Here is a 23,830-nt window from a genome sequence, read left to right as displayed (position 1 = left end):
TGAAGACAATCGCGTTGAGTACTTGATGAATATGTAAGAGTCCATTCCGAAACATGTGCTAATTGCCTTACACAGAACAGGAGATGTTTTCTAAAATAAAATACATTTTCTGACATTACTGATGGTCGGTGTCAGAGTTTCCACTGTTTGATAAGCATGTCTAGAAAAGGAGTCATTTGTTGATTTGTACAGCCTCTCACAAAGTAAATCACATTAATGTTGAAATGTCTCCATGTACAATAATTACATTTAATGCAAAGGCAACTGATAAATGTCCTTAGCTTCAAGGAGTAGATGAAGCTTAAATCTTTTGGACTAGGCCAACTATATATATTTTTCTTCTTTTCATCTTTAAAATGTCATAGTACACTTCAACTAGTGGGTTAAGATCGAAGAATCTACTACCGCCATTTTTCTACATTCTCTATGTAATCAGCGGTCGAGTTGTCTGTCTCCGCTTTGTGGTTAGCATGTTTGGCGCGGAGAATTTTGCGTTGCTCTTGGCGCTTTCGTCTGGCTTCCTGATGTTCTTTTTGTCTCATAAATTGATATCTTTGTAAGAAAAGGTCTTTTGCATATTCGTACAATTCCATGTCTAAAAAGTTCAGTGTCTCGATGCGCTTTTGTGTCTCATCGTCGATCTCTACACTCGATGCCCTTGTACTGTTAAACTGGGTGAATGGCGAGATAAAGTTCATGTTGAATGTCTTTTCAAAGAGATACTGGGTCTTCCTTTGGAATTCTGTTAGCCCAAAGAAAGCCATACGTTTAAGGTTTTCTTTGGCGCTGTCTAGGAGAACCTTGTTCCTCTGATCCTCTGGCATCACTGATAAATTATAACATCCAACCAAACTAAGGTCAGACAGCATACGGACTTGTCTGTTGTTGGCCAAGTTATAAGGGCAATCCATGAATTCCTTTAGAGAGCAGCCAGACCAATCATCTCCTGTGTAACAACTTGGAAGTTCATCAGATGTTGGTGACCTCCCATCACACACATGCAAAGAAGCCTTCCAGGTCGCCCCTCTTTGTACATGCCGCCACTCACTTAAGTATCGAGATACAGGATCACGGAGGATGGTGATGTAGTAAAAATTCCTAAAAGAAAAAAAAATAATTCAGTGTGATTTATATGCTCTATTGTCTAGGGCAACAGGGAACAAGATCAGAAAATGCCAGTTGGTGATTATATGCTCAAAATACAGAAGACAATAGTAAATAGTAAAACGTTATTATGCCTAAGTAAGCAAAACTTCAGGTGTGCAGGTTTAATTAGACACCATTATTTATTGTATAATCGAATATCTGGCTGCATCTAAAGCAAGCAGTCGGTACTAAGTAGAATGTTTTATGCCTGGTCCTTTGTGCTATGCTTTCTCATGAAATATGATCATACCCCACCTTGTATTATTAAAGCAAATAGGGAGCTTATTTTTATAAGCAACACTAAGTGTTGTCTGTAAATCACATTGCTGTAGCTAATATTCTGAGAGAAGTAGATCACATTCAGTATTTATGGAATCCCATAACAATAATTAGCATTATCCCACTTTATATGCATAGTGCCATCGGTGTAAAATAAGGCACAATTAAATAATACTTATCATTAGTAACTAATACTAACTAAAAAGTACAGTTTCTGATAAAATTAGCCTTTAATAATAATTTCAATATTAATGTTAGTGTTAATTGCATTTCTTGAAAAACCACCTTTTTACATGTGAATATAAGTAAATAACATTAGTATCTCTAAGACTCCACATAGTCGAGATACCCAACGCACATGGGTAATGCTTTGCTAACGCCTGACCACTAGATGTCACCATTGAACTTTATTTCCATCTCTAATTTACAATTCGTTCACCTATACGGCACAGTATTGAGTGGTTCTTTGTGCACCATAAGCACATTCAGTTTTTATTAAAAATGCAGGATAGGGTTATCAAGTTATAACTGGAACACCACACTTTGCGCTGTCTAAATGCATTAGGAAGGTTCCGGGCATCATTAATCTTTAAGCGCGAGGTCAAAACCCAAACCATTATTTCTAAGACAGAGCATAATTAAAATAATAATCTTCTGATTAAGCAAGAACAGCAGGAATGTGAAACCAGGCTTGGTGTAGATATTGAAATAATCTTATCGAGTTGGTAATTTTTTTGATCTGGGTTTTGACACATTGTTTTTCACGGAAAATGCCACAGTGGAAGTGGGTCCCTGAAGACTGCCTTTTGGCCACCAACCCTCCTTAAAAACTTCAGTGGGTCTCTTCTCCGTGGGGGGGCTAGATGATCCGGCTCTCGTTTGGTTTTAGTTGGGGGGTCTGAATGTTTTGCTTAGGCACCCCAAAAACTGGAAGCCGCCTGAAAATCTTCACAATTAATACAACGCACGTCCTTTTTGAACCTACTGTGTAGCAGCCATACACTGAGCCTGCTGTAACATGGAATGTGTTGAATTAAAACTGTTTTGTGGAGCACTATAAAGAATATGATTTCTAAACCCATTGTCTATAAAGCAACAAAGAAGTACAACATTGCCATAATAATGATTTGTGAGAGTTCGAGCTGCGATCCATCTTTATAAAATCCCCACTAGATGTCACCGCTCGGCTGGAAATGCAGCACAAATGGCTCGTTATATTAATATTTTCTTGCAGTGTGGCACGGAGTGGTGTACTTTCCCAGCACTGACTCACAGCACGTCACATTCATTAACCTATGGCACGGAAGAATATTTGTCTATACGTAATGCAAAAGGAGAAAAAGTTTACTTTTCTACCAATTCATTCAGGTTTCTCATTAATCGAATTTTTCTTAGCTGGGGAAAATATAGACAAAAACTACTTTTGAAATGATAAATTATGTTGTCATTATTTAAAGGCTTGATTAATGCCGTCTTTCCAGAACAAGTTAAATAAATTCATTTATCAAAACTACTTGTAACTAATGCATTTGGCAGTATTGTGCTTACAGTTAATAAATGATATTACCTCACTAAACCTGATTTCGGCGGAAAAAGGGTTATAACTAATTATTCTATAGTCAGTTAAAGGAACATTCCAGCCATCATATGTACTTTAATGCATATGATGGCTGCATGGTTCCTTTAAATGTCCGCGGCCCAATCAGCGTATAACCCAAGGCTAGTATGGACATTAAGAAAATATATCCCGCGACCCATGTTCTCTGACAGGAAGTTACTCCTAAGGAAATCAACATAATAGCTAATAAAATCCACTATGCGTCCGTCTTGAATAAAACGTGCTGCTAAGCTGCACCTAGCATGTGAGATTTACGTCTTTGTGTGCATGGAAGTCATGCGCAGACTCAAGCTGACTGGGATTTGTTCATTACCCTTCAAGTCTGTACATTATACAATGTCAGTCTGGAGCCGGTGCTTTTAAGTGAAATTTATGGCATTCTCAATGCAAATAATTTTATGGTTAGACAGATACAAAAAAATGACTATACTGGGGTAAGAATAGAAATAGAGAACCTGACGTCAGATTGACGCCTTTTTTGTTCTGCCTCTTGCAGTGTTTTTTTTTTTCATCTGTTCTTTTCTTACCTCCCTCTTTGGCAATTTCCTTTGCCCTTTTTTTCCACCTCACGTCTTACTTCTGACATCTTTTCCTCACTTTTTTCTATCTTCTTTCCTTTTTTCTTGTTTGTCTTTTACTATTCTTTCCCAACCCACACATATACACAAGCACACACATATATACACATACACACACATACATATACACACATACATACACACTTAAATATACAAATACACACGTGTACACACAAACACACACACACATATATATATATATATATATACACACACACACAGGACATACCACATCATCCTCTACTGCTGATACTGCATGCCAAGAAGTCATTTCCAGACGCACAGTGTCAGTGAGGAGGCTGACTGCCGCACGCTGCGGGACCCCATCGGAAAGCTGCTTTGCGGGACAGGTCAGAGATATGGCCCATTGGCACACTAGGGACCTGCGCCCAATGTGCTCAGCTATTAATACAGCCCCGACTCAAACCTTAATCAGTCCTTGGTCTCCTCTCAGATTCAGGATGGTTTTTATTACCCTACACACACGTTTCAATTCTCTCACCGGTTATAGACTCTACAATTTGTGATGAGAGGCTGATCCACTTGTGTAACACACGCTTAGTAAAGTAAAACTAAATCCTACATTACATTTAATCCTCTGACCCGCCAGTGTTAGACTCATCCTTTCAAATAAACTTCTCTCCTGTACTTTGTTAAAATTGCTTTTATGAGTAGACTTCAGCATGCACTATTTTTTCAATATATTTATTCCCCTTTAGGTAAATTATCTCTACTATTTGGCTTAAAGGGACTATTTTACATCATTGAAAGATGCTTATGCATAGGACCCTATGTATTTACACTGCATTAGTGCACAATGCAAATACGAGTTTCGAAATCAACTTGCAAAATTTTAAAAGTAAAAAAGAACATACTGACAATTCCCTTTTTATTTTGGGTTGGTTTATTAGGTTGTTTTATTTGGATGAGGGATCACATTGAATTGAATGTTAATCTTATAAAGAAGTGTTTTAACACACTAACTCTGCAGATTGAATTGGTCGTTAATTCAACTGCTGAGTGATAAACAGAGTTAAATATGACAATTTAGACTCGTTCCTGCCAAGTTTTAAGTCTGCAATGAACATGCCTGGCTTTTCTGACACAATTTGGCAGGGCTGTTTTCCTTAATTTAGCTGTTATATCCCGAAAATTAAACAACTAGATGGCGAAAAATGGTCTCATGCTATTTGGTAGCCAATATCCCGGGAGCACGAGAATATATCCTATTATTTTGCTTAACTTTATTGAGAACTGCTTTGGAGTGGTGCCTGCGGATTCTATGGAAATTACATCAATGCACTAATTGCTATAGTGCTGGTATTGCTAATTAGGGAGTAAGTACATATTCGCTTTCCTTATTTCCGAATAAGAGGACACCCAGAACCTGCTTCCTTCTTTCAAGCTAACAAGGCAATGGGGAAACCTCCTCCTAAAGACAACATTAAGTATATACAGATATATATATGTCTGTATGTCATATCAGAGCCTCTGTCCCCTCTGTAGTGACGATGACATTCTCTCAAAGCAGGAGCAATGAATTTCAAAAGCCTTTATCCTCAAACACTTAATGACAGTCTCCATTTAAGGGTTCTAGTTTATCCTGAGCGAGAAACCCTAAATAACAACCACTTTTAGGAAAACTAAGACCTTGTGGTTTATGTATAAAATGAGATTCTGGCACAAAGTTGAAAGGGGATTGTGTCACCATAGCATCCTATGGAATGAAACCATCCCATTGGTGTTTATGTCTCCAGGATTATAATTTCAAACTCTATGCCAGAATCACATTTTATACATTAGTTGACGGGGAAACGAGGGATAGTTGATGGGCCCTGAAAAGCTGCTCCTTTACCCAAGGCTATAGCCATGTCTGTTGTCCATAGACTATAAGAGCAAATAACGCCACCGCACAACAAGAATGCAGAACAGCCCCCTCTTATAACGCTACCATAAAGAGCGTTTTAATAGTTTGTACTCCACAAGTTTAGAAGGCAGTGTAACATGCTCTAGTTGAGACCAACACTCAATTAGTTAAAAAGTAAAGAGGGGAATAAACATGTTTAATGACAGGTTTGCTTTAAAATAAAACAGTAAATGTTGACATCTCTCCAGCAGTTCATTAAATGCCATCGAAAGCCCACCTTAGAGTGAGCAAAGCCAAAACTCTGCTATATGGTCAAGGCCAGCAAAACCTTACATTCTAAGGTCAGAATACCAATCGATGCAGAGTTAATGTAAGAAGGGAAAGAAATGCCTTTGCCAAGATCAATAATGCATATACTTTATCACAGCTTGTCCGAGTATTTAAACTTTTTCACTGGAAAGTCAGATAAGCGAAGCTCAGCACAGTTTTGATCAGTCAGGGGGTTACGATACAAAGCTGTCTCAGTTCCGCTACCATTTTCTTAAAAGTTCCGCTAGTGAAACATTGCGTGGTAGCTGTGCTGTCCAACCACCATGTGCAGGGTCGGAATGTGATAAGGCTATATTTAGAGGTAAACAAGATTATATAACTTTTTTTCAATGATGAATTCCATTTTTATAGAATTCTTATTATTGATCGGCTGGACGATCAAACAAACAAATAAATACTTTAAATTACATGCCACCTGGCAATATGGATTTGGGTTCAAGACACTCCAGCTAAAGTGTGCCAATTTTATGGAAACATATATCGCATCTATAGATCGTGAAAGCTAAATTTCTAGCAAAGGTTTAGAACAAATATTTTAGTGTGGTATAGTGAGCATTATGTCTGTGGGTGCATGGATAAGATCGCAGCCCACTGGATAGCAGACTGAAGATATAATTGTTTTCTATACATTTTAGTTAGTGATTTGGTGAGCACAGTCTATGTGTACATATGTGCTTCTATCTTAAATTAATTATTCAGGATGTATAATAAACTGTATGTTTACATTAATTTTCTACATCTCTAAGGTTCATGACTCCAAAGATAACATAATAATAGACTGAAAAAAAGGACTTAATTGTATAGGGGTTATATATACAAACTTATAGCCATAGTGATGCTGTATGCCAGGATGATAAAAACACTTCAAATTTGCATCAAAATTACACTTTTTTATACGTAATCCCCAAGTTTGTTAAATGCTAAGATATATTACCTTATCATTGATACATTACCACGGACACATATTGAAAGCTTTGAAAAGATTGTCACCGTCACTGTACATTTATAGTAGAGAGGTTTATGTCATTTGCTACATGTCTGATGTGGAATAAGTGCCGAGACCGATTACAGTGTTTAAACTGGCTTCATGTAGTTGGACGGATTATATCAGAGGGTAATGTATCCGCACAAACATGTGGCTAAGCAAATGCTTTTGTCAACCTGCTTTCAAGGCTTCCAATGCTCTTCGGTCTCAGTTAATGGCATCTGCCCATAATTATGTTAACTTTGTTATGAATGGAGGACTGAAACTATAGTAAGACACCCTACATGAAGCACGTTGTGTTCTCTGAGAGCCCTAATCCATTTGCCCTTTCCTACAAACATTCCCCACCTCTCCAGTTCTCTGTCCAAGTAATTAGCGAGTGCGCTACTGGCGTTTTGCAAGCGGCTTACTAGACATCTTTAAACGTTTGCATGCAGGAGGGGCTTGGCATAATCTACTTGGCTGTATGTGAGGACATGCGAGGTATGGTGGTAAGAAGCCAATGGACCTATTTAGATGGACAGCTGTTTCATTAAAGACTGGATACATTATTTTGTGGTGTTCCTCATTGCAGGCTCATGTTCCCCACAGAAACAATTTAACCTTTTCATCTCAATCAAGCACATGATCTGTGATTGGAGCCATGGGATTTCAATGCACATTGCGTAGCTAAAAAAAGTGATGATGTTTCAAGACAGTGTGTAAACAGGGACATCTGGCTTTATCCTTATGCGGGTGCTCTTGGCTTAGCATCCAGCTGCAATTAAGGGTGCTAAAGCGAACATGTTGCCTTTTACCAACATTTAAAAATTCATATTTGAGTAGGGTTGGCATGTCAGCTATTAGACTATAACTCTCATCATGCTTCGTTAGCAAACACAAAATAAACTGACTTCCAATGTCAACCTTGTAAATTAATAATTAATAGCTTTTCAAGAAAAGGAAAGTATCATGCTCTGTTTGACAATTACCAAACCAGCTAATTTCCCATTATTTAGATAATGATTTCATAGTACCCAGAAATTGCATTATTCCACTAAAAATATCAGGAAAATAAGCAATGTAAACAGATGATACGCAAAAACAGCAATAGCCCTAAACTAAAGGAACCCTTGGCTGACACCCAGGTTAAAGGCTTTCCCTGAGCTGATTCACCAAATACCACGTTGGTACCAGTATATAATGCATGTCCCTCAATATAAAGCACAATTACATATAATAATTACAAAATATTTCAATAAAATGAACCTTAAAAATGTTAATGGCACTAAATGACTACACAATATTGACTAAATATCACAGCAATTGGATTATTATAATACATTGCAATAGTAAAACTCAATGACTGATATAAATCACACAACTGTCTCCCCACACATGAGGATTGAGGTGTTAGGAATAGTTAAAAGAAATAATCTAAAATTAACAATTAGAAAATGAAAAAAGCCTAATGCCCATACCCTGCATCCTGAAAGAAACCATTAATTCCTTCAACTGTCGAGATCTCCACATAACCCTGGTTACAATCAAATCATCAAATAGTTCTGTCTCATTCCCTTCAACCTGCTAATAGATTATAAGCTTGCAAGACCAGGGCCATCTTCTCCTTCTATATTAGTTTTGCATTGCATGTGTCACCCTTACTGTTGATTTTGTATATTGTGAATCTTATTTTTATTGTTAATTGTCACTCTTGCCCATTGTAATAGCTCTACAGAATCTGTATTAATAGAATGGACAGGAATTCCATAATCCATTAGATAACAGGAGGTAGGTTAAGTGTTAGAATCGGAAAACAGCAGTGAGGCTGTCAAATTGGCATATGGTGCCTGAATCTGTACATTCATCTCTGCAAAGAATGGAATCACCAAATTACTACTCTTCCAATATGACATTTCTTTGGTATATCTAGCCATTATCAGTGGCATCTACCTTGGGGTAGGTGAGGGACAATGAGGGAATGCATGTTTACCCCTTCTTGAGGTGTCTTCATTTCAAATTGTTTGTTTCATAGAAACACGCCGTTCTGTTCCTTTGTAATAGAACTGAAGTCATCACAGCTGCACTTTGTCACACAAAAAGCTAAGACACTGCAGACTTCATTTGCAAAGGAATCGCTTGAAATTTGCATTAAAATTAGCTTAGTAAAATGACTATGTCCGGCTTAAACTGCTTGGAGCTTAGTGTGAATCTATGGAGAATACACTGAAGAAACAGATCTGGAGCCATCAGATCAGACCGTACTCTACTGAGCTCCGGTATCTCATAATTAATACGCTCTTGCCTAATAACACCATTTGTTAATATACCCAGAGGACATTTTCAGTGTCAGGATGAACTTGATCACTTTACTGCTGTTTTGCAAGGTCAAGCATTCATATACAGAGGTAAATGAATGAGAAATAAGAAAAAAATAAGGAAAAAATGCATTCAATGTGTATAACCACATCTCCTCTTGGGATGCTTATGGAAACTGTATACTGAAGGGCTGCATTAAGACCATGGTTGCCCTAAGGAACACATATTTTATAACTGTCTCTAATTAAAGGGGCAGTCTAATCTTTGTCCTTAATGACCTATCCTTTAAAATTAACTTGTGATGTCTATTTCTCAGTATTTGATAAACAAGAAGGGTCATTATTTAGATACCTGGGAGTTTCCCAGGTCCTGGACATCTCCCATGTGGAAAAGGATCCAGGCTAAGAGTGAGCAGGGTTTCAAATTCACCCACTCCTCATCCACAAGACCTTAGAGGGGTTGCAATAGAGGTCCAGCAATTAGTTACCATACCAATGTGTAGAATGCTGCTCCTAAGATATAAAAAGTATAACTTCTAAAGAGTTTGAGCTTTTTGGTTTACCAATGCTTACCAAGGTTTGCAAACCTACATGGAAATGTATCAATCCACAGAAGTTTTAATCAACCTACATTATAAATTGTGACGGGAACAACCTGTACCCCGACAGGGTATACCCGCCAGACGATCCTTCCTTCTCCCCATGGCCTCCAGGAACACGAAACTTCCACTGTCAGGAAGGACTAGCAACGGAGACAGCAGGAACCATAGCTCTTCGGAACCTCGGTGGCACTGTAGTATACAGATGTATAGCAATACAGTGCTTTACCGCCCTGACAAGGGCAGCACCAAGCCTTTTTTTTTTTTTTTTTTTTTTTTTTTGCAGGCCGAGGTGCATGCTCCTTGGGTGCTGTTCTGTGCCCAGGAGGGGACAGAAGCCCAGAATACTATACTGGGTTCCCTCAAGGAGAACCCAGACAAATCCCCCCCCCCCATGGTGGGACCAGATCTTCGAGTCTCACCCCGAAGGGTGAGACCCCGTTTGCCTTCAGGGCACTCCCGCAAGGGAGTAACCCCCTTTAGGCTTCACTGCCTCAAAAAAAACAGTGATCCAAAACGTGTCAAAAACGAAATCCAAAAGGTGATCGTGGCCTCGCAGTGGGTCGAAGGAACCGTGAAAATCCAAAACCAAATTAATAGACACACGTGTTACACACATAATATAAATATATGATAATATAAATTAAATAAACAGGGGTCAGTCATTCATGGCCCACCCGAGTTCAAAAATAATACCACAAAGCCAAGCCCTGATAGAAAGCTGCCTGGTGTTCAAGCTGCACATGTGTGCTGGGGCAAATGAGCACCTCAGGCTCCATGCATTCCCAGCCCTAAGGCCAGAGGATCAGTGTTTCCCCCCTCTTCCCACAGGGGTGAGCCAAAATGCCAGCAGCACCAAGCCTTAACACAATAACAAGATGAGAATCACACTAAGGTAAAACAGGAACTACTTTATTGAGGAAGCAATCACCACCAGCCTCCAAGAGCTTTTCAATAAGGTGGTGGTGAGCTACAACCAGCATGCATCACACCATATGTAAAACAATATGCAGATCATATGCAAATTAGTTATAACAGCACTCAAAAAGCACATGAACACAATCCTGCCATCAGAACCAATAATACTGGTCAGACAGGCAAGAAAACTGGGATCTAGAGAGCTCCAGCTCTCTCACTGTTGCCACCCTGTACCCCTAATCAGATACAGAGTGACTTAAACATAAATCCAAGCAAAGGATCCAGATATTGCACTGTAATTAGTGTCCACTGTCACCTGCTGGAACAGAGCCGGCCCAAGGCAAAATGCCGCCTGGGGCGAATTTTAAAATGCCGCGCCCCCCCCCCCCCTTGTACTTAGCTTTCAGCAGTCCTGCGGCGAGTCTCCCTGTTCGGTCTCGGTGCCGGCTTGTAATGCTGAGCGCCGGAAATCTTCCGGCACTCAGCATTACATGCCGGCACCGAAACCGAACAGGGAGACTCGCCGCAGAGGAGAGAGAGAGGGGCGCCGAGCGGGTACTGACAGCTTGGTAAGCTGGTCGGCGCCCCTTTCTCTCTCTTTCGCTTTAGAAGAAAAAAAAAAGGGCTTGGAGTGGCGAAGTGCCGCCCCTTCAACAGTGCCGCATGGAGCGGCTGGCCCACTCGGCTCCATTGTCGGGCCGGCCCTGTGCTGGAAGTATGTAATACAATCCAGGGGTCCACCGTCTATGATGGGAAATACAACCTCCAGCCGCCGCCCAAGTCATGGAGACTTCCGTGACATAAATTAATTTTAGTTCTTCTTAATTCATAGATCCTTTGATCTTTCCACATTGGAAATAATAGCTTATCAGCACAACCAGAACACCACTGTTTGCACATGTGAACCCACATCAATTTACCAAATGTCTCCTTAACTTTGCATAATTACACATTGTCTAGCCAAGAGTGAGAGTTGGGCCCCCCCTTTGCATTTAACAGTTTCTGTGACTAAGGTCTGTGGGTTTGCCATCATATTTTTGTACCCAAAGTAACTTAACTTAGTCATGAGTGTCTTGAGGTAATAATCCCACTACTTCCTTCTACCCCGTTATTAGGGGCTGTGGACATACTTAATATTAAATTCATGTTGGTGCCATAAGGAAACAAGCAATGCCACAAAAGAATTCAGGAACTGAGAACTCCACTGTTGTAGAAGTGATAACAAGGCATCAACTCAATCATGGGTAACCAGTGTACCAGCATGCAATGATAGATAGGTGGTCTAGAATTCCTTTTCCCAAACAGTTACATTGTATTACAAGAAGAATTGTGAGACGAGAAGGCTAGATTTAGATGAAGACCAGAGAAGAAATGCCTAAAATAGGGTCAGACAAACAAGTACAATCTGCCCATTGAAAATGCCATTTATCCAAAAAACAAGCAAGAGGCTTACCAAAACAAGACAAAGAGAAATTAGCTTTCCCAAAACTAACGTTTAATGGTGGAGAACAGTATACTGCCGTTGGAGTTTGTTTTCTTCTAACTTGCAAATGGTTAAAAATAAAAAGTATTCTATACTGTAATGGGCTTCTACTTTCATTCATGTAATGTATACAGAGCTTGTAAATGGAGCTGCCAGGTAATCAGCCAAATGGCTTTACAAAGCTGCAGCCTGGGCATTTTATCTGGCGCTGGAAGAACTTGGTACATATTCCAGCTGCTTTTGATAAATAGAGGAGGTTGGCTGGGATACACATCCCAGAATACTGCCCGAAATCATTTATTCGGGAAATGTGCTGCCATGAACTGATTTGCATTTAATGTATGGCTTGCCAGATTTGGTACAGGTCTTTTGCTAAATGGCTAAGACGGATATTTCTTTATTGCTGGAATGCATTTAAAACATGTTTTAAATTGCCAACATGATGAAGAACACACTCCATTATTTTGTAATTGATTTATTTCTATTAATCATCTATACTTATTATCAGTGTAAAGCTCCTTTTCACTAACCTTGATTTAGGCCATATGCTAAAAACACATAAATTCCTGAGGCCCTGGCTGTAAATTAGGAAGAGCTTTGGAGACATTGATTAAAGCAGGAAGAATCGAGAGAATTAATGCGAGTAAAGTCAGTGTATCCTTTATCTCTGTCACATTCACTAAATGCTCCCCTAAATAACTGTATTTAGACTACTATACACGGGTAGAAAATATACGGCTGTCTAGATTTTACACTCCAAAACCCCTCATTCTTATTCTGCCACAACACATTCAACATCCTTCTCTCTAACTGGTGCACCATAACCACCCCAGGCTGTTACTGTACATGATCCTTAGTAGGATCGACAACTTAGGGTTCCCTGACTATCATGCCTACCTACTAATGGAGTGCTGCCTGGGAATACATGTATATTAATATATATCAGATTTTTTATGCAAATGTTAATAGCCCAATGACACTACACCACCCCTGGCCTGCTTTGCCTGTTGGGAAATCAAAATGCACCTGCCGTTTCAATGCATCTATCTATGCAATACAGTAAGACATCAGCAATTTTCATTTCCAGTAATGTCTTTGAGTCGCTACAATGAAGACAAGTACAGTATTGATTGATTTATTGCAATGGGTTTTTATTTATTTCACTGCATTGTGGGGTAACCGGGCTCGTCGAGTCACGTGCACGCTGAGATTTGAAGGATCGAGCTCCATAACTGAGGGTTTGCAGAGGTGGAACCATGGTAGTTTTTCATTTTCTAAAGTCCACTCACCCTGTTCCAAGAATCTTAATGCCTCATTGACTCATAAAACAGTACATGAGATTTCATTTTTCTACACATAGTGATATATTAGGGAGACAATTTATTTTGTCAGATGAAAGTTTGCCTAGCAGAAAATGAAGGAAAAATAAATCCCATACACATCTGTCTGTCCATCTATTCGGAACAGACTACGGGTCATACAGACACCAAGTTTCACTCTTATCGCCTTTCACCCTGTCGTGCTTATGTTTCACTCACAGCAGCATTATAGTTATTTTTATTTTAGGGGATGTTTTATTTCATTTGTAACACATTTTGGATCTTTATTTTGTCAATTATTATTTATTTTCCCCACCACATACACACTAAAAGCAGTCTGACAAAGAAATAAGAGGGAGTTTGGCTATCCTTAATATTCATTTGAACACTACTATATTTATTGTATATTTAGCTATGGCTGATTTTTCCCATTTATTCCTTTAAGACGCAAAGGAGCCTGAGGGGTCTTTTTTGGAGTCCCCAAGTTAGGTCTACCTGGGTGCTACCAGGACCATTCGTTTGCACTTTTTTGTTTTTCCTGACTGTACCAGTCCACGGTTGGCTGGTGATGGCCAGATTTTTATCATACCAACCATGGACTGGAGCTGTAATGGCACCATTTTTGTTTATGCATGTGCGGTACCAGCTTAATTGAGTTAAGATGTACACACTGGAAACGACTTCAGCGGTTCTGCTCTTCAGAAAAGAAACAAGAAGATCCAGCCCTCCCTTGGTTCTGCGGGGGCGGGGGGGGGGGGGGCGCGCTAACATATGCCTTCAGGGAGTGTTGCCCCAAAAGAAGAAGGATAGGGACCCAGTGTTCCTCACACCTGGAACTCTTTATTCACAGCTGAAGTAAAGCAAATTAAATCACATCTATACCTTACTGGAACTCAAACACTTGGATAACATACCCAGGGCCGGCCCTACAAGCGTTTTTTTTTTTGTTTTTTTTGAAGCGGAGGAGAGAGAGAGGGGCACCGAGTGGTTTTCGCTTACCCGCTCGGCGCCCCTCTCTCTCTCCTCTGCGGCGAGTTTCCCTGTTCGGTCTCTGTGCCGGCTTGTAATGCAGAGCGCCGGAAGTGACGTGAATTTCCGGCGCTCAGCATTACAAGCCGGCACCGTGGCAGCACAGGGAGACTCGCCGCAGGACTGTTTAAGGGTAAGTACCGGTGGGGGGTGGGGGGGTAGATAATGCCGCCCCCCCCGGCGTCGGCGGGGGGCGGCATTTTAAACTGCGCCCCAGGCAGCGTTAAGTCTTCGGCCAGCCCTGAACATACCTCTCGCGCTTTCACAATATAAAGTAAAAACCTTAGGAAACAACTATACCAGGGGCGTCTAAGTTTTTCCTGCAGTGGTCCACTTCATCAGAATTGTATAGGTGCGAGGGCCGCACTCATTTTTCACTGTGAGAAAATATGGCCTTTAATAAAATATGCAGATTTAAATAAATTAAATGACACAAAACCTTTACTTTTCCTCTCACTGATTTCTGGGCCTAGAAAGTTTTGTGACTTCAAATGGAGGATTCTGTATAAGTAAAAATAAAATAGTTCTATTTATTTTAGGGATGCACTAAAATGAAAATTCTGCACCAAAACCGAAAATTCAGGGTTCACTTAGCCGAAACTGAAAATGACCCCCCCACACACCAAAATTGTACAAAAAAATTATATATTATGATTGTTAACAGCAATCTCAGGCATACCCAGATTCCAGCATGTACTGGTTGGCTGGCCATTGTATTTTTTGTCCAGTTTTAGTGTGTAACCACGCTTTTATTAAAAGTAACACACCACAATTGGACAAAAAAAATCAACAATATGACTTGGCATGATAGGAGTGTGATTGCTAACTGCCAACACACTCTTTTTATACCCAGCCAACCAGTAAATGCTGGAACCTAGGCATGATGGGACTGTGATTGCTGTTAGCAATCACACTCCTATCATCCCAAGTCAGCCAGTACATGCTGGTACAGGGTGGCTGTAAGTGCAGACCCCATACTGCTGGCAGCATCAATACACAAGGGGGCAGCTAGCCAGGTTTCAGCATATACTGGCTGACTTGGCATGATAGGAGTGGGATTGTTAACAGCAATCACAGTCCCATCATGCCTAGGTTCCAGCACTTACACATCCATGCTATCACACACACAAATTCATTCATTCACAGATTCATTCCCTCAATCAGACATACTCATTCAAACACCCTCCCCCACCCCCTTACCTGCTCTACAGCTCTCGATGCCGCTCACAGACTTCAGCAGGGGGCATGGCCTCCCTCGTTCTGCCCACAGAGGAGGCAGGACTGGAGCAGAGAATAGACCCTCCCACAAGTAAGCAGCAGGGCTCTTGTGATCCTGGCTACCGATCTCACGCGGGCCGCATGTTGGACGCCCCTGAACTATACAGTATGACTTGATACTTTTTGAAGATCTATGGCTCATCCCAGCTAACTCGCTAAAATCTTTGTGTAACTATCCAGATCTTTGAGTTTTCACACAGCCTTTAATGTTTTAACTTAAGACTTCATTAAGCTTAAATCCTTGGTTGCTAAAGTAAAATCTGAATTTTTACCATTCTTATTTTCTAGTGGCAAGAATGACATCATGGATCATGTTTGACATTTTCATAACTTACAAGGGCATAACAAGGCTGTTTATGGAAACATGGAGCACATTAGATTGGTAAAGCTTTGATACAAAAATCCAAATGTATGTCAAACATACTGTAAGTGCAAATAACGATGATAATATTTATATTTGAGAGTTCCTTAAAATAATTGAATGGCAACGGATTCAACTAAAACAATCTACAATGCTCAAAATCAGTCTGTTTGCTATGTATGAGAATATGTGATTCCGTTAGAATCTTGACTACTTTCTATCGATCTTTTCCCTAAGGTCTACGTTCCATTCTATAATTACTAGCATTAGTCACTTGTGTCCGAAAAGGAATTAGTCTATCACAAGCCTACATATTATGGTAGAAGCTGCACATAAGGTAGTACATGTTAATGGTTTAGATAATAATTTATCCAGAAAATCCACTTGTTCCCAGACTAGCAGTTAGTCAATTATATTTTAATAATAAATGAAAGTGGACACTTTGGTTCCACTTAAAAAGAAAAACAACATGCCCGTCTCATCTTTTCTCAAAAATGGTCTGCATGGACTAAATATGAAGACACAATCATTATCAAATGCACAACAAGTACATGCTTTCTAAACATTGTGGAAATAAATTTTACGGGCGAGCAGCACATACTTGCTAAATGCATTTCTTATTGGTATGAATAGACCCCGACCACCAGTGAGGTATTCTAGCCTAGGCTGACAGCTGGAGCCCCTCTGATGCATTACGGAAAGCCAATTGCCCCCTCTAGCGACCAGGCTTCGGATATTATAACTGGTCTAGGGGCCAGTTAAAAGGAAGAACACTGACCAGACACTGCCACTACCGCATGACCTCAAAAAGCGAAGCGCCACACTATGATGTCATATCCTGGTGCTCGGAAGGATTGAGGTGTGGTTGGGGTGGCTGCCCTGGGTTTAGGTTTAGCTGCCTAAGGATTAATCTTAGGTAACTGCCAACCGCTGTATCCTTCATCACTGTGAAAGAAGTTCAGTTTACTGCAAAGGAAGGAAAACACCCTTTAGAAGTGTATCCTGCAATAGCGTAAATGGAATAGGATTATAATGGAAGGCTTTGGAAATTAATGATTAGGAAATTAAAGTCAAAGGTCAGATGGTAAATAAGATCACGGAATTGTTTGGTTTTTAAGTGTCTCTGTCCCACCTAATGTAACATACTTTACAAGATATTTCTCTGAACAGTCAATTAAAGTCAATGTGCATGAATCACAATCACAAAATACTGAAGGATCTGTAATTGCAGCGACACATTATTTATCACCAGTAAAAACATTTTAAACAATGTTATTTTTTACGTGAAGCAATATAAGAAAAAGGTAACTTATTGCATTAGCTTTCTTTTAACAGTTTGGCTCTCACCAGCACTTGAGTTTCCTGATACAAAACGTATTGCAATAACTTAATAAACACACATTTATGGAACATGATTTATTTTTTAAGTGAAAAGCAGATTATACAAAATTCTAATAAATACTTACTGATTTGGGTTTATTCCCTAAAAAAGGGTTGAAAAATTGGAAACTACCATAAAAATATATAATTTGACGGCAGATAAGAACGAGTCGCCCTATCTAGTCTGTCAGTGTTTTTCTTGCTTTAGAGACTCAAACCAGTCCTTGTTCTCATCTTAGTTTCTGCTGGGAGGCTGTTCTACGTATTTACCACTCTCTCAATAATTTTACAGCTATTATGAAGGATGAACAATTGTTTATTCTCTTTATATAAACCCATATTATCCAAATCTGCATATAAATAAGGAAAATAGACATAACTATACAGGAAGGTATATTGGGCCTATGTGATACAGGTACACGCAGCAAACATACATGGATTAAATAATTGATAATGCATTTCAAAGCAATACAAAAGCTAAAAGGTTGGCTTTTTTTACTCAATGTGTCTTTTGAGAGATTATAAATGATATCCGCCATGTGTACGGAAAATGATTATCATTTTCCACAAACAGAAAGTCAAAATAAAAAATTGTATGGTGAAAAAAATGTTTACCTTTCTGCCTTTCACGATATTATCAGACATTACTTTCAGTAATTCAATGAAGCAAATAGTATTTCTCTATTGTAAACATGTATTCAATGAAGAAATCTGCAGAATGAGCCAAAATACAAATGCAATATGAAGAACATAATCAAGAGGCCTGGGGCGAAAAAAAAAGCATTTCCAAAATGTGGGCTTTTACCTTCAGCCCCGTCTACAGAAGAAAAGAGATTTAAAAAGAAAACAGGTTATCAACAAGACAAGCCGTGTTTTAAAAATGGCAGCTGGAATCAGAAATCATAGTACCGTGACCCAGAGGGCCGGGAAAGCAGGTATGCCCACCACCAACCCCCATAGTAGCAATGGGTCCACTAGACCAATGGAGACCCAAAGACCATGAGTGCCCAGGTAGCCCCAGGTATGACCAATTCATATTCCGTTTGGATGATATTTGCGCACCCCATTGATCTTTTCCTAACCAACATATTACCGATTTAGTAAATTGTCCAGAGCTAACAATCTCATGGGGTGGGCAGGATTGAGCATGACCAAACACCGCTCTCCTGCCCAAAGATTCAGGATAGTCCCAAGGGTAAAACCCAACAAGTCCCCCGCTAAGTATTGCACAGTGGAAATCCCCTGCTTGAATACAGGTGACTTAGTTCTGAATATCAAGTCCTTAAAGAATGAGTATGGCTGGCACACATACACCTTAACCAAATAAATATTTATATTAGTTATATAAACTAATAATCAACATTACAGGCCTGCTGCTAATCAATGAGTGCCAGTATTATCATATCTAGAACATAAAAATGGTATACCATTTATAATCTAATTAATAAAAGTACTTGGTAAACACCAGAAAACTCCCAGTTGTGTAATGTTTATATAGCTTAATATATCCATAAAAGTACAAAATGTAAAAAGTGTATGCAAATGAACAATATGATTATCACAATAATTTTTTCAGACTGATTATTCCTCGGTGTGTGGTGGTGCGTACACAATAAGGAGTGCACAATCTCGTCCCATGGCACACGGCATAATCATTTCAGCTACTGCTTATTGTACTTAATTCACAGAGATAATATAATCAGAGAGCAGGTCTCAAGTGAACACCATGAGACATACCTTTCCCACTGATCCTACCTAAATAATGAAATGGGGATTCCAATTTAATTGAACTGGATACTCAACATATAATAACCGAGACAATACATTTGAAATTGAGCACTTTGACATATAAAATTAATTTAGACAAATAATTCCTAATTATCAGTGAGAATTTCTCAAGGCTTAGGGGCATCAACCCATAAGGCCAGCAGTAAAGCCAAACAGTCTGCATTGGTTCATTAAACCAAAACTAGAGATTTTAAAGGCATATTATACATTTATAGTTGTTCTCTTCATTGGATGAACAAAAAAGACAAGTACCTTAACCTTGCAAAAACTAATTCTAATATGAAGAATGGAAGTATTTTTCAGTCTTCTCCCCAGTGTAGTATAATTTGGCCAAGGAGGTCCTTGTTGTTAACATCCCCTATGCACACATAACATAGAAATATAGAATCCAACGTCGGATAAGAACCATTTGGCCCATCTAGCCTGCTTCATTTTTCTGTATGTTAATGTAATGACTCTAGCCTTAATCAGTCCTGAATCTTAGATTCAACAGCCATATGCCCAGCCCATGCATGTTCAATGTATTAATCTACCGTTTCTCTTGTGAGGCTGTTCCACTTATCTACCATACAGTGAAGTAGTACTTCCTTACATTAGATCGAAGCCTCTGACCCCCTAAACTATAACCTCTTTTTCTAACATCTCTCCTCCTTTGAAATAAGCTCCCTTCCTACACGTTGTTAAATTCCTTTAAAGTATCCCATCCCATTAATCTATAGTATACCCCCCCTCATCTTAACTCGCCATTCTATGATGTCATATACAAGGTTCTTGCTAGACTAAAACTAAAAAGGCATGACTGTCGGGAGCCAGATGAGATCACACTGGTAGAAGAGAAATGGGTCCTGAACAGCTGCCACTTTTTGCCCTGACTGTATAGTCTGATATATTCTACTTCTATGGACCTGGAAAAGGACATGAAAATATTACGCTAATAAATGACTCTTTGTGAGCCATCGACACTTACTGAACAGTTAGTTTAAGTGATTAATGGTCATTAAAGAGGATGTCCTATTTTATTGTGCCCCTGAATGCCAGCGTCACGACACCACTCCATGCATACCATTCTCCGGCTAATGTATGATATCTCTATACAAAACAAATCATTACAGCTTCAAGACATGAGGCATTAAAGGAAGCTGCATAATATTCTCATGTCTGATTATCTTTATAATGTAAACAACTCTGATCCAATCTTACTAGTAAGGATTATTCCGCTTAAAAATGTGCGTGACATTTTAATTATCACATAGAAGGCTTGCTGCAAGCGCCGAGACAGATGGTGTCCTGAATTTTATAGCCTTGCCAGCACTTCTGAGGCAAAATTTACTGTTTACTCATCAGTAAGCTTTCAGGTCTCACACATCTTTTTTTTAGCTTTTTGGGTGACTGAGTCACAGCAGTTACAGATAATCAACTCTGATAATAAAAGGAAATCTATTAAATCTCATTACTTGTGTGAAAGGGAAAAGAAGAGTTTGATTCAGCAGGAAACATGATCTGTACTTCTCGTTTCGCTGAAGGACACATAGGGGGTTATGTACAAGGAGCAAAAGTGGAGTACTTAGCAGGAACATTCCATTGGTCGCTTTGGTGATTGCACCAATTATACCAGTTTGCATCACAATTGCACTTTATTCATAATCCACATTGTGAAGAAGTGGTGCAGAGATCAAATCATGTGACTGAGCATCACGGCTTGTATCTATATATGAATTGGATTATGGATATGGATTGATAAATAAGGTTTATACACGTTGCCTATGTATATATCTGGGAACTCTCGGGGTTCAGCCCGGAGAACTCTGGAAGAAGTGACACTTCTCCTGTTGTCTTGGTCCACACCGAATCCTCAGGGTCACGGGAGACACAAATCTTGACTTTCACTTTTTAACCAAATTTCTCAATCTGGGACCCAAAGCCCGCAAGTGCCCAGGTAGCAGGCCACAGGGGTAAATGAAGAGGTCCATAAAAAAAGTTGCCCTGACTAAATGAAGAACAAGCAGGAGTTTGGATGAATTAGGTATTAGGTCTTCCAGTAAACTACTACAGATAGCGCCTTCGCTTCCCTGTTTACTCTTGCGTGTTGGTAGATGGACACAAGAAAGCGCTGCGGAATCTGATAGCGCTATATAAAACAATAAATAATAATAATAATTGCCTGCATTATCTTTTTTGATTGTTATATTGATGATCTGAACAAAAGCCTGGATGCGCAAATTAATAATAAATGAAATGCCGCAGCCCACTTAAAACTGGAAACCAGTGATGTCACTAGTGATGTCATTTAGTGGGCAGCACCAAGGTAATTATGAGGGAGCTTTCTTTATGAGATATGACTGGGGTGGCTGCAATGCAAGAAACAGCTAATAAAAAGTAAGAGTAAAGCAGATCTATATTACAGAGCCTAGCAGGATAGCCTGGGCTACGTTCACTGTGCCCACATCTGCACAAAGCTATTATGTGCCTAAAACATGCTGTAAATTGTCTCTGCAAAATGTATATATATATGGTAATTTCCCATAACTGCGACAACTAAACCAGGGGTTTGCGTGTTGGTTAAAGCTTTATCTCATGTGGGGTCATATTTCCAAACACAGTCTTGGCTAATTTTTTATACTCTGTCATCGAAAGAAGGTTTTTCCTTCCCTGGAATGTTCGGTAAAATCAATAACGTGCGTGAATAAATGGGTCACGAAAGCAGTTTTTATCTAATTATGTAGATCCAAGTGTTGCTGGGATGGCATTAACACAGGCGTCTAGTACAAGATGCCACATATCAAGGATAAAACACATGCACAGATGGCTGAAGTTCTGCACGCTCTGATATACTGTGTACCGCGTGATGTAAAAGCTTGGCTCTTAAGTCTGTCTTAACACTAAACCCTGTGTAGCCTTCACTTGCTTGCAGACATCTTGCACAGGTAGAGGAATCCTTGATTGTGTGTATGCATGAAAGGGATTACATCTGTAATTCTGGTGCTAGAAGTAGCATAACTGTCAATATGGGAATGGCAAATGTGTTTGAAGGTGTAGGCTCTTTTGCTGTAGAAGACATCCCTCAACACAACATGTCGGGGTAATATTTACTCACTTTACACAAAGAACTTTGATACAGGTAACCAGGAATGGAAGATCCAGATCCAAACATTTGGATGATGTGTAGCTAATGAATGAATAAGAACCGGTCAAATATAGTGAGAGAACATAGGCAAGCAAGGGGTAGTCATAAGGCCATCCGGCAAACATAAGACAAGGCCTAGGATCAAAAATATGTTGAGGTCTTATCACTGGTAAAATGAATGAACATACTGGATAAACCAAAATGCCCCTTATCTGCTGTTAAATCCTGTTTCTATGATGTTTCTATGAATATGGGTATTAATGGTCTCCATAGTGCTACAGGCCCTTAAAACAGATCTGTAATTTACGCAACCCGTACATTTTTTGGTTCAGTTCATGAACAAAACCAATGTGCATAGAATGAGAGCATACGTACTTAAATGGACGCTACAGCCCTATTTTAATGTTAAATGCTTATTGGAGTCCATTTTGCTGCATGCAAATAGGTAAAAGTATTTTTTAGTTATTGGTGTCCATTGATATATTATCTCGTCTCCTCCAGCCGCCTCTATTGAAAGCAGGGAGTGTTTGTCAGTAAACGTCTTACATGCTCAGAAGAACTCACATTTTTGTCAGTTTGAGTTGCGGCAGCCACTCACAAATATGATGTTTAGCATACTTTTCATAATTATTTCAGATAGCCTATTTAAGGGTGCTTTGAGCGAGAGCGAAGAAACATCAAATGGATTAGATAATGCTAGTTGTGCCACATTGACCTCAGCTTCCCCTGGGTAAACTTTTAAACTAAATACATCCAGAACAATGACTCTGAGAATACATTAAGAACAAACTATTAAGTCATTCTGTTAAAATAATTTACTTATACCAAATGACACTGTGGGCAGTTTGTATCATTCCAACAGTATTTAGCTAAACTTTAGCTAAAGAATGTTATTAAAGTTCACATACAACACATTCCAATATAATTAGCAACGTGTTACAAATTCTTATTTCACAGCCATAACTCGGAATATACAGCTCACTAATTGCTTTAACAATGGCAAAACGGTGTCTGTTATTTTCACCAAAAAAATGCTTCCCCCCCCCCCCCAATCACACTGCTCTGGAGATCTGTCGCTTTATCCCTTCACAAGTACCAAAGATGAACATTTTAGCATGGATATAAAAGCTTAATATTTTAAACAAGTTACAATCAGCTTCAAGTTGTAATCCGAGCCATTCGTCTTTTTTTATATTGTCATAAATATCTCAAACTACACATTTAATGAAGGTTGAACGTGTTTAGGGGGGTTAGGAGGGAGAGTTTGAATAAATTTTTTTTTATACCTGCTAGTTATGGACAGAATACAATAAGCACATTTACAATACAGTTTAAATAATTTAATGTTATATACAAGTATATGAAAAAAAAAACTATCAATACTCCAATAACCATTATTTGTTTTCAACCCCTTTAGGAACAAGGCTGTTTTACATGTTTTTACACCAAAA

At 39.2% G+C, this 23,830-nt stretch overlaps 1 protein-coding gene across 1 annotated transcript in view; it reads right to left on the bottom strand.

Moving 5' to 3' along the window:
• Positions 1-401: 401 nt before the first annotated feature.
• HS6ST2 (heparan sulfate 6-O-sulfotransferase 2) overlaps positions 402-23,830 on the bottom strand; it is a 120,969-nt gene continuing 97,540 nt past the window's right edge. The window contains exon 2 of the mRNA XM_089487759.1: positions 402-1,098. Coding sequence (XP_089343885.1) covers positions 402-1,098 — 697 coding nt within the window. The remainder of the gene's footprint in view (positions 1,099-23,830) is intronic.

Source organism: Sceloporus occidentalis, unplaced genomic scaffold (assembly GCF_023333645.1).
Source record: "Sceloporus occidentalis isolate IW3139 unplaced genomic scaffold, rSceOcc1.0.p SCAF_34, whole genome shotgun sequence".
NCBI classification, from domain to species: Eukaryota; Metazoa; Chordata; class Lepidosauria; order Squamata; family Phrynosomatidae; genus Sceloporus; species Sceloporus occidentalis.
The sequence above is the reverse complement of the archived record's forward strand: the minus strand, read 5'-3'. Positions and strand labels throughout refer to the sequence as shown.